The sequence below is a fragment of the Hypoxylon trugodes genome (genome assembly GCF_022578975.1).
Source record: "Hypoxylon trugodes strain CBS 135444 unplaced genomic scaffold F4822scaffold_5, whole genome shotgun sequence".
NCBI classification, from domain to species: Eukaryota; Fungi; Ascomycota; class Sordariomycetes; order Xylariales; family Hypoxylaceae; genus Hypoxylon; species Hypoxylon trugodes.
Genome location: NW_026250020.1, coordinates 2,955,927 through 2,968,086, shown reverse-complemented (window position 1 = coordinate 2,968,086; position 12,160 = coordinate 2,955,927). Strand labels below are relative to the sequence as shown.

The window sequence follows — 12,160 nt, the reverse complement described above, 5'->3', positions numbered from 1 at the left end:
GACAGAGATGCGACTCAACCAGGAAGATGATTCGAAACCTCGGAAAACTAGCCCATCAATGTAATCGCAGGACTTAAAAGAATTTTTTTAATTGATGGTAAGTTTGTTCGAGTTACCGAGATTTGACCACTTTCCAATTGGGTGCATAGGTTTGTAATGACGAAAAGAAAACACGAACAGCGGAGAAAGAAAAAAACGAGTAGCCTTTGATTGTTGATTGTATGCACTGTATGTACTTACCGAAACAGGGTTTAGTTTTAGTAGATAGCTACCGTTGCCGCCAGATTTACACTGTTGATAAGTATCGAGAAGGATTATTAAACTAGCGTTTTGAATTCGGGAATTAAAAAGGAAAAGGATTTTCAAGTGTGATAGATCATATAACCCTCGTAGTATGAATTATGCGCGTTGGATGAGAGAAAAAAAATTGAAGAAGGAAAAGGTCGAGGACGGAAAAAGAGGTAAAAGGTTAAAGGTGGAAAAAGGGTATTATGAGGAAAGCTATCCGGCAAAAGTAAGCGTTCTCAATAAAAGATTAAAAAAAAAAAAAAAAGTTGTCTGACCCAAGGGGAAACCAAACCAAACCAGAACAGGGGGGCACATTAATATTCGTGCAATACAGGCTCTGTCAACTAAGGCCCGACTAGGGGCAAAACAAGTCGAGAATTAGATAAAGCTGATTGGACCAAAGCTAAATCTGGGAAACCCATCCACTATCTAAAGTGTCGACCTTAGCTAAATAAATGCATAGTGCGCGTACAGTACCTACATACATTACATACATAGTGCGAGGGGTACCTACCTAACCCAAGTATCTATCGATAGAACGCAGTGGGAATTTTCGAAATTAATACATCAAGTAGCCATGTCGTGCTCGTACAGAGAGCCACGAAACTAATGTATATGAAAGTATCTACTTATGTATATATGTATGTAATCAAGGCTACCTGCGATGCGGTAAGGGGAATATACGAGCTTCAGCTTACATAGCATCATTACTACAACCGACCGCCATTAGTCAGGTTGTGAACCTATATAGGTAGGTACCTAAGTAGGCAATGAAATGCTAATTATATACACACATAAGTCTGTACTGCACCGTATACCTCCTTATTATTATTATTACCTTACCTTACCTATTTAGACTGAGGCAACCCAGCCATCTCTCTTCTTCCTTTTTTTCATTATTTCTCTGCCTGCCTATAGATCTACATATCCTCTCACCTACTTTTTTTTCCACTCTATACATTCGACCTGATTAGGTAGACTACGTACCGGATTGTTATGCATGTGGCTAGCTGGTTTGGAGTCGCTCTGCATTGTGTAACATGCGACTTATTAGTAGAATATCCATCCTACTCAATCCTACCTTACCTACCACCAATCCGTTCAATTGAGCAAATCAAAGGTAGATAGGGACTGAGTTATTAATCTTCCCTCCGAAGTATTGAAGTATATCGACTTAAGGTAGCCAGTAAGATGAACACATCGCAAGGATGAAATTGGGTGATAGTAAAAGATCGGCCCGGCCGGAGTTGCGCGGCAATCAACTAACCACAATATACAATACATACAGAAAGGATTCCCTAACACCAATTATTTGGTTGGAAATCTAAGAGGAATGAGTCAAATGAATAGATGACTGTTGTTCATTAATCATTAATCACATTTGCATGTAAATAACATGTTTTATTAGACGAACTAGATAAAGTACCCTGTATATAAGAAAAAGTTGGCTTGGCTTGGCTCACGATGTTGGTATTCTCGAGTTGCACGATGTGGCGCAGGGGTATAATTTACCATATTTCCATCTTCATTATTATTGATGATCCCCGATTCCCTCCAACATTTGTTTTTGATAAAATCCAGTTTCATGTACTTGAACAAGCAAGCCACATGCGAACCACCTACGCAACATCACTATTGTATTCCGTTATACCTATGATACCAAGTAATAATACGATGGGTACATTGTACTTAGATATAGCTATCCGTCGGCTTTTGGAGACATCTGGGCCTAAGAGCGATGTTGCGCTTATCATCGTCCAACGTACGTACGCACGAATAGGAAAATCGGTACAGGGATCAGCATTGAACCAGCCCCCAGCAATAGTAGAGGGTTTCTAATAATTATAAATGGATGTCCATTTAGCCCCGGCCAAGACTATCAACATTTTTGGTTAATATATAGTGTATAAAGATAGTGAGTGGTAGGCAAATCGACCCCATGACTCTAGTGTATATGCATTAGGTATGACAAGTTATTAGGGGACTAGAGACCAATTGGTTATTTTATGACTTTCGATCATTTGATTGATTGCGCATTTACGATCGCTTCAGAATTTTTCTCTTGAGGACCAATTCCCTGAGTCTCGGGTTAAGTAAGTGGGGGCCGTCGCAGAAAGTTTTGAAAGTCGGCGAATGATACTTGTATTAGGCACAGAAGGTCATGAAGCAGGAAGGAATGCAACGTGGACACAGTAGACGCTGCCCAGGTGCTGCTAGTACTTGCTGCTGCATGTCTAAACTAGACTTAAGTCCTCGTTCTCTCAGTAATCGACGGGCCTAATAGGGTATGATGATACACCAATCTTACGCCATCATGTCATCACTTAACTTTTTTGGCTGATAAAACGTACATTACGTGCTTGGTGCGACGGGGGGATGGTTGATTTAACTCGACAGACATACGGACAATACAATACAATCGATTAATTGAGCGGTGGAAGGATAGGATAGGATAGGATAGATAGGCAGATAGATAGAATTTAACACTTTTTTTTCTTTTCTCTTCGGCCTGACCGAAGGGGGTAGAGACACAAGGTGCCGCCCACGCCAGCGCCAGTGCCAATGCCTACCTACTACCTACGGAGTAAGGTAATAATAAAAAAACCCAATGCTCCCTCCCCCCTCCAAACTGCCTAAAAGCCTTGTCTCAAAATACCTAGGTATATACAGTTAGGTACATATAGGTGTATATACGATGTTTGTATTCTCGGTAGTACTCGCAAAACATTGACTCTTTCGGGTTTCGCAATGATAACTCGAGGTTAAGATTGACAATTCCAACAACATGATCGATACATCTAGGATTTAACTCCGATTATGGTTGAGCTTTGACCATAAACCCATTCTCTTCTTATTATGCCAGTATGCTCAAGGACTTATTTAGTTGATTGCTTAGTGATGGTTTGATTTGAATTGAAAAGAAAGGAGCAGGGGTTAAATACTATTGTCCCTATTGTTTTACGACCGGCAGCTCATCCCTGCAAAGTCCGGGTGAAGTCACCAATCTGGAAATAGAGAATACTTCGGTACTCTCCGTTCCCTGCCTCCTCCAAACCCTACAGATTCAGGTCATGTATCTTGGTACAGTATCGCCTTTGGAACCTTTGAATTTACCTTGGTACTCGATCTAATAATCATGTGATTATCCTATAAATCTTATTAAAATCTAAAGTCTTTTATGACTGTTGCGTCACTCGTGTTCCTTTCTCTTATTACCGGCTGTAACTTTAGATGTTATTGATGACGACGACAATTTGTTTCGGAATAAATAATGATATTCACAAGAAACGAGAGGGAGAAAGAAAGAAAAGAAGGAGGGGGTAAATTAGGTATTCACCAACTTCGATCTCGTGGATTTCATCATCGTGGTACAAGGACTTTTTTCTTGTGCAACTATTCTTTTTTTTTTTTTTCCCTCGTGTCCCAACAGCCGAGACATGATGCTGTTGCCGTCAACGTACCACGATAACTCACTCGGCCCCACAGTATTGTAACAATCTATTCATTCTTCTTTCATCTTCATTAATAGTTTCGATCCAAATACACGTATCTATATTTGTGTACGTCTCCAATTGATACATAATTCGTGATACGTACAGTATGTGGTAGTATTACAGCACCAATAGAGGAAAGTTGTTGCGACAATATGAGAGTTTTTTTTCGTTATTTTTTCCTTCTTCGATCCGCTGCAACACCCCCACGTTAAGTGGAAATCGTCCGGGCTTTGCATTGAATTCTGGTAGGTGGGTAGATAGTTATACATGGAGTTTAACCAACCAACGAACAGACCTACATACGAATGCTACAGAACCAAATAGCCTTTCATTTCCATAATATCCTCTATATAATGTTAGTTGAGCAAGTCAAGGGCAAGCAGTTGTATTGTCTATGGTACTTGTGTTACCAACGTCGAATTCGCGCCTAACATTATCCTACGGTCCTACGCTCCTACTATATATCATACGAGTCTTCTTCCTTCAGAGTCAAGTGAACAGATCCCGGATTACTTCTACGAGAAGATATCACATGCACTAACAATTGCCCCTATTCTCTGCCGACGGATATAACATCGGCCTTACTAACACCTGCACCACGGGATTCCTACGTGTAGTATCGGGATAAGTGCTGAGGAGGTGGCAATAGTCTTAAAGGCCGAAAGAAGCATTAGGACTATAGCACACCTTGGAGACATAGATAAGGGCTTAGTTAGACTAGAATGAAATGATTACATATCCTTGCCGCATATGAGGGTGTATCGGTATGCGTCAGCAACATTATACGGTATTGCTAGCTAGGTATCTCAATACACACCAAAAACGTCAGCAGTGCAGTATATAATTAATCATCACTAGAAGTAGGAACAATCTAGAGTATCGTAGACTCAGCAAGGCGACAAGTGAGATGACGGCGGCGAGTTGGATTGAATCTTCATGCGGTGAATGCCCGCATGTTACCATCTAGCTACGTGGCCGGCTACCGGTATATCTCATGGGCGAGATGATAAGTCGTCGCAGCCTAATTAAGCTGATGATATCTCAGGTGACCGGTGTTTTTATAACGTTCTGAATCGGGCAACCTAATAGTGACAATTTACTCTTCGCTGATGATTACCTTGGAGCATAGATGGCATCCTCAGAACACCGCCCTTCCATGTATTTTCGATATCTAGGCCCAAACCTAGATGTCCATGAAATATTGCCTCCTCGCGATATCTTCATCTCCCTCTTCCTCTCCCAGCGCCACCACCCCGTCCTCCTCTCCCCCCTCGCCCAGGCCTTCCACCTCTCTTCCCCTTCGCTCCCCTCCCACCACTTCCAACCTTCTCATACAACCTCTCCTCACCAAACGCCATCTCGCCAAACCTGATATAACTAATCAACCCACCATCCACAATCGCAACCACCGCATTATGCCACGCATGCTTCAACCGCTGATACATGGGTCCAACTCCTCCTTTCTCGCCTTCTTTCTTCGACGCTGGTAGTTTGGGTGGATCCCATGGTGTGCAAGTCTCTAAGAGCGCAGTTAATTCCTCGAGCGTAGGCACGGACGAGGTCCGCGCGTCGGCGACTGCGATGCGGAAGTCGGGAGATGGGGGTTTGGTTTTCGGGAACGAGGTACTGCTTTTCCAGACGTGAAAGTGGATTCGGAAGGGTTCTTGCGGTTCTTGGTATAGTTGAGGGGCTGGTGTAGGCTGGTGTCGTGGGATTAATGCGAGTTGCGTGAAAATTGGGTTGTATGATCGGTAGAGACCAGGTCTGACGAGGGGTCCGTAGGATGGTAGGTTGTTATGTGATTCGCCTTGGAAGAGAGAGAATAGCCATTGCCATAGTGTCTGAGATGCTTTCGTCGGAGGTAAAGGCATCTTAGTCGCTCGCATGATTTTATACCCCGTTCTTCGTAGGTTAGCGTAAACCTGATATTTCTCCAAGCTAACCTTTCCCCTCTCCCCGTCCTCTCCGATTAGAAGAGCATACGCCGCTTGTAAACTCAACGGTATACCCAACTCATGCTCCTCAAACACTCTCCCCTCCGCATCACTACTTCCATCCTCCCCCTCCTTCTTCACGGGAAACACATCCTCAATCCCCCTCGCCGGCCACCACAAATCCAAAGACCCCCTTTCAACAAGATACAGCGCCTCCTCAGGTAGTAACCACGTCTTCAACCAGCCAGGCGTCATCTTATACCCCTCAATCCCCGTAACAACTCTCCCCGTATTCTGACCCAAAGGTCCTCTAATCTCATCCTCAACCGCAACAACCCTCTCTCTAGCCCAAAGTCCCGCGCCCTTTTCCCCTTCCCGCTCCTCTATAACCGGTACATTTGCCCATTTCTCCGGAAAATACCAACCCCGAGTCCGGTCGCGCGGACGATGCGATCGCGTGTAACTTAGTACATCGCGCATAGCACCACGACTAGCCTCTAACGCAGAATCTTGCGCGCGCGTGCCATGGGGTTCGAAGTCCTTTTCGCCGCGACGCAGGGCTCCTCTGCCACTTGCTGCGGCTTGGCGTTTGTCGAATAATGAGGCAAAAAGACGGAAATCCTGGGTTTCGTCGCCGAGGGTGTCTTCTAATGAAGGTGCATCTTCACCGTCACCTGAGCTGTTTGAGATAGCAGCCAGGGTTGAACCCGTAGGGATGGGGTCTTCGTCGTCGAAGGGCATTTTGATAAGTTGTATTTGATGAGATATCCCGGTAATTATTTGAGGTAAATGGTGTGTTGAATCCCAGTAGATTTAGAGAGTTTGCGATGAGATAATGGCAGCCGATGTAGGTTTTACATGCTGAATTGGAAAATAAAGTCCGAACTGTAGTATTCGACTTGCACTAGATAGTTTTAAACTTTCTCAAACAATATCCTCTCTTTCAATTCCGCATTCCCATAATCATAATCTTTAGCTTAGTACTATAAAAATGCGTGGTACACATAGTTTTTTAACTATCAACCCAAGCCCCACATCGACTCACACCATCAAACTCTACACCAATCAGCACCAACATTCCCGTCCGACCTTCGGCAAAATCCTCCCACACCACACACAATATAGTCCCCAACTCCCAATCATTCTTTCAACATCTACTGGGAGTTTGGCCGAGTGGTTAAGGCGTTGTGTTTAGGTCATCCTTGATTGTCCCTGACGATTGAACGGAGCCCCGCAATGGGAAACCGCGCAGGTTCGAATCCTGCAGCTCTCATCACATTTCTCTTTTGCCAATTTGATAGACTTTATTATCGTTCATTTTCCTTTTTACTTTTATTCTTATGATATGATCGTAATTGTATGGTAAAATATTTTTGCTTTTGGTTCCAAAGACGGGGGGGTACTTTGTATTGATGCAGGGAGATGACGACGATTCCTATCCCGATACGCATACCTAGGCACATAAGGGATTGATTGTCCTTACATTTGTCCTTTAGTCCTTTGACGAATAGATCATTGGCATTAACAATCATACTTATATTGAATCACATTAATTTTAATAAACACTACCTTACACAAGTAGCCTTGTATCATATTACATTCGCAGTGGGTAACTTGAGTCGAATACTTGTAACATTGAATGCATACCTGTATCTTTACAATCATATCTGTGTGCCTATCCAATGCGAAAAGTCGCCAAAGGCATATACAGCATATATACAAATAAATGCAATACCAACACTCAAATGCTTCATCAGATTGTAACAACTCCTCCTAAGCAGGGGGATAGGCTAGAGAGCGCGCTCAAAAGGTACTTCTCCATTCGCCTCGCTACATCTCAGGTGGTTGATCCGTAGGGTAGGTAAACGGCGCATATTAGCGTGTGCTACCCATACGGATCGCTAAAGGTGGAGAGAACATTAAGTCCAGATGTTCGGATAACCGTATTCTCCTATAACGCCCGGGATCCGCAGTGCTGGTATAATGTTATCCGATCTCGTGCCGTCCCTTGGGGATATCCCGTAACCCATAACGCCGCAAAGTCCGTCATGACGGAACTTACGCCTGACAAACACAATGCAACAACATCCCAATCGAACCATGGCACCGTAAACTCCGATATTCGCACCATCCCACCCATAGCAATTATGATTCTTCGAAGATCCTATCCATGACCTACATCCGAATCTGTAAGATCCATCGGGGCGTAATAATACGGATTGTACCAAGTAAGCTGTAGAAGGTCAGGATGGTGTTCTGGATCTCTGTTCTCTCGAACAAATGTGATATGGGTAGACCGCTTCGTTGTTCCGTATATCAGCCCGGCAAGTGACTCCATCCGTGGTAGTAGCGCTTCCATTTCTCTCGCCTAGGGTTGAACTAGTAAGCAACCTCGGAGAATTTGTGATCCTTCGGATGCATGGAAGCTTGTGGGCTAGACAGGTCTTCCCAAGTGCCGGCCGCTGACGAAACAGACTCGCATACACGAGATCTCGCAAGGCACATGCGCAATGTATCTTCAACTCAGGGGCCATGATGCCTTGATTACGGTCTCGTGCAAAGAATGAGGATGGATTCTCTCCCTCGTCGTATTAATAGGGCGGTATTTTCATTCGATTAGTGGTTTCTTCTGTCCTCCTACAGTACAAAATCCTAACGTCGCTAGGGCGTTGGCATCATTAGCCAGGACGATGGTTCTCGCAGGTAGCATAGGGTTATTCGGGTCCACGGAGGAAGCATCTTTAGCTGCTTGTTCGATAGCATCCATTTCTTCTTTGCATGCTTGGTGATCTAATGGGCATATAACGATGGGTTGTCGGAGGATAATATCGCGGGCTGCCGTTAATTGTGCCTGTGATCGAAATATCGTCAGTAATCATTCCCAAAAATGACCCCTTTCGCCGACTCCATATCTCAAGATGCGCATACCTTAATAGTTAGATAAAATTCGATCTTATATAGTGTCGAGGTTGTCGTGAATGATGTGACTTCGTAATTAGGAAAGGCTGGTTGTCCTCTTCGAATGATTCCGTTCGCATCCCTTAGGTCCTTGTGAGGAAATATGATACCCATATTGGTCACGAAACCTGCTTCAGGCAATTTGGTTCCGACGGTTTGGGTGTGCTTCTGCAACCTGTTGATCTTCTTGGTTGGTTCGTCTCCTTCGGGGTTATAGGTGATCTCCTCTTCGATCGCAAGCGTGATCTTCTGTATTGTGACCTTCTTCGCCTTGGCCATCCAATCTAGATTTGGCGCGAGCTTGATATATACAGTGATCGGATCCATAGGTCCGTAGCTCCATCTCGGAAGCGAAATGCCGAGCGTTACTATATTGTCTGTTGTCGCAACCTTGTGCTCGGGTCGATTGTACATTCCAAAGGTCGATAGTGTATCGTATCGTTGCAAGGGTACGGGGAATGCATATTTATTCTGTACACTCTGTCCCTGTTGTACGGTAACCACTAATTCGTAATATGTTTCTGCGGTTCGGCTCGGAAGTTGCAATGATGCTGGGGGTATCCTTCGATTCGTCTCTTCGCCGCCTCGTCCGAAAGGGATGAATAGTACAAATGGTAGATCCATCGCTACGACATTCTCGGCCTCCCTACCCGTCGCGCACCGGTATAACAAAAGTTCCTTTCCAACAACATCGGTAGTATCGCGTCGAGGTGTACCGAGATGGCGCTTCGCTACGTTTTCGGCGGCTGGGTGGATTGTTTCTCTTCTCTGTAAGCATATTCGCACTAGAGAGATAGCGACGGGAGCGGAATATCCTGACGATGGTCTTATTTCGACTTTACCCTCGATGCGCGGCTATGTACGTATGTTAGTCGAGTTAGAAAGCTGGAAAGAGGCATCGTGCGACTTCAGCTAGGTCTTAATACTGGACCCTGACCGACACCCCCACATTGAGGAGTCGGAAAGCAATAGGCAGACAAATACGAGAGCTTAGGAAATGCGAACCTACCAATGTAGCCGAAATTCCCGGGTATCCAACTAGAAAACTGCTATTCGGAGGGCCAGAGACCCGGACAAAAGCTTGTACTCGTTCATTCATCTTCTTCGCGCGCCGTGCACCGATGGTGGGAGGACGAAAGGTAACGGATCAGCGTCGGCCGGGCGCATCTATACCTCGTCGACGGCGACAAGCCGACGCTTCCTAACACAAATGCGATTTTCGGACAATTCCAAAGCGAAATATGGGGTTCGTTACATGTCATGCGTATTTTCGTCGTTATAGTAGCCAGTCGCCCAAAATCGTAAATGAGATGCAAGTCGGTGACCAAAGTATTACAATCGTCCTAAGGATAATGTGTGGTGCGCTCGGTATAGGCTATCGTAGATGGGCAAAAGGGTCGCAAAAGGCGGGACGCAAGCAATTGGGTCTTGGTTGCTGATGGAGACGGTGGCTGAGAAGCCGGGACGCGCGAACTCAGGTCAGGTCAGGTCAGGTCAACTGGCGGTAGGGTCACAGCCCGTCCGGTTTCCGCTTTCCTCTTAGGTCTTGGGATTAAAAAGGGTCGGTAGGTCGGTCGGCGGAAGGATAACAAAATCAATAATTATGCTGATCTCTCTCTCTTTTTTGGTGTTACTCCTGAAATTCGAACAACAAAAAACGTTGAAGTTGGTAGGTTTTACAGCTCCGCAGTCAAAGTTTCCTTAACCTAGAAATCTACCAAGGTAGAGGAATTCTAGGACTTTAGGTTACTTAGGTTTGATTTGGTCTGGTTAGGTTAGGTTAGGTAACCAAAGTACAGGTAGCCGCTATAGATTATGCACTGTATGTAAATGGGTTATGAGCAATGGGATGGGATGTATGTACCTACCTTGCATTCGCACCTGCAACTCGCACTCGCACGCTGTAATCCACGGGCAGCCGAAGAAGGTCTAACGTTGGAGGGGAAATTAAGGTTATGGACGATAGCCCGATTGTAAATTCAAACCGAGTTTAGTATTAGTACCTAGGTATCAGGAAAAGTATATTTAATAAATTTAATATTTTTAACCATTAATTTTGAAACGAAACGATAGAATTAATTGTTTAACCCCACAGGTTTCTATATGGAGATAGGGTAAAAATTCCGGTGGTAAAACGAATGGCAAGGCTCTGGGAAAAGCTGGAAGTAGTAAAGTAGTGAAGGTAGAGAGAGTCTGACAGATACCACCTGCCCGAAACTTTGAAGCTGAATGGGGAAATTGGCAGCTTGTAGCACGAGGATTTGGGGAAACTTCCACCATCTGAATTCGAAACCAATCGACGGTCGTTCCGATTCGGGCGCCAGGGAAGTAGGTACATCCCTACAGGTACTTCAGGTACATGAGTCCTATTATGTAGTGCGATAAAGTCTATACCCCACCAGCATTTTCCTATTTCCCCTACTGCTCTACCGCTTCATAAATCGAACAATCAGGCAGCTATATAACCATTTACATACCTGTGTAAGGCACAAATCATATTTAACATACACCTGTCATTAACAGTTATTACTTTTATACATTTAAACCCAATCATTTCCTTATGAAATGAGGTATAAACGTGTATGAGGAAATACCTACGCTTCTATGGTTTAAAATGTCCCGATAGGTGACGACAGAGGGTAACTAATTGACCGTCGGTCTTCGACTTAACGCCCTAGGATTTATCTAGCAGCTTAGGTACGGGCAGTTTTGTTCTAAGTTAGCTCAACGTCACGGTACCATAACTACCGCTAGGGTGACCTGTCATTGTAACGATATACGACGTAGACGATGCGCCGTCTCATCCACTTATAAGGTAGCGTCGCCAACACCGACATTCTTGTTTTTTGTTCTTACTTTTGTTGTTCGTAAGGTTCAGATACTACCAATTAATACCTCGGTAGCTATCTGATATAGCTTAATAATGTATAAAGAGGGAAAAAAAGGGGTTTCCGAATGACACCATGCACGGCCACACATTCGGGTACTACTTCGGACGGGTGCGACAAGATCATCCCAAACATGGAGGCCTTTTCGGGCGCAAACGTATACCCTCCCCCATGGAGATTTATGTACAGAAGGGTCCATGATTTGGGGGCCAGACAGGAGCTCAAACCCTGGCAACGTGGATGAGGCTGACGATCCTCAAGATTACCCCTGCTTCAGAGTGTCCAGAAGTGATCGCCGTCTTATAATTATTAAGCATTCATTTATAATTCCTACACAGCAGACATGAAGAACAACTTGATCCTCTACCCCCAAGAACCACCGAGAGATAGAAGCTATTTGCCTAAGGATATATAGCCAAGGAAAATAACAGCTCAAGAAGAAACTCGATTCCCTACTAAGCTGAACTTCTTCAAGATCATCAGCTACGTTTAGCGCTTACAACAAGAAGCTATTAACGTACCACACACACCTACAACTGCAAGATGCAATGCGCGTGCCGCTATTACCGCCGAGCAATGCAACCCTTTGGGTGTGCCA

The 12,160-nt window shown here is 44.5% G+C and overlaps 2 protein-coding genes and 1 non-coding gene across 3 annotated transcripts; 1 reads left to right on the top strand and 2 right to left on the bottom strand.

The window, feature by feature from the left end:
* Positions 1 to 5,002: 5,002 nt before the first annotated feature.
* F4822DRAFT_429672 (tRNA-splicing endonuclease subunit sen54 N-term-domain-containing protein) lies at positions 5,003 to 6,457 on the bottom strand (the record flags this gene model as incomplete). The annotated part of the gene is made up of 1 exon (XM_051461142.1): positions 5,003 to 6,457. One exon carries the CDS (start codon positions 6,455 to 6,457, stop codon positions 5,003 to 5,005), a length of 1,455 nt encoding a protein of 484 aa, XP_051314835.1.
* A 418-nt stretch (positions 6,458 to 6,875) lies between these two features.
* F4822DRAFT_t70 lies at positions 6,876 to 6,989 on the top strand. Its single transcript has one exon. It is a non-coding gene; the product is annotated as a tRNA-Leu (tRNA).
* A 1,210-nt stretch (positions 6,990 to 8,199) lies between these two features.
* On the bottom strand, positions 8,200 to 9,915 carry F4822DRAFT_268212 (arrestin domain-containing protein). Its single transcript, XM_051454662.1, has 3 exons — positions 9,684 to 9,915; positions 8,645 to 9,529; positions 8,200 to 8,567 (listed from the first exon to the last, which is right to left on the bottom strand). The coding sequence occupies exons 1-3, from the start codon at positions 9,771 to 9,773 to the stop codon at positions 8,325 to 8,327; spliced, it is 1,218 nt and encodes a 405-aa protein (XP_051314834.1). The 5' UTR covers positions 9,774 to 9,915; the 3' UTR covers positions 8,200 to 8,324.
* Between the last annotated feature and the right edge of the window lie 2,245 nt (positions 9,916 to 12,160).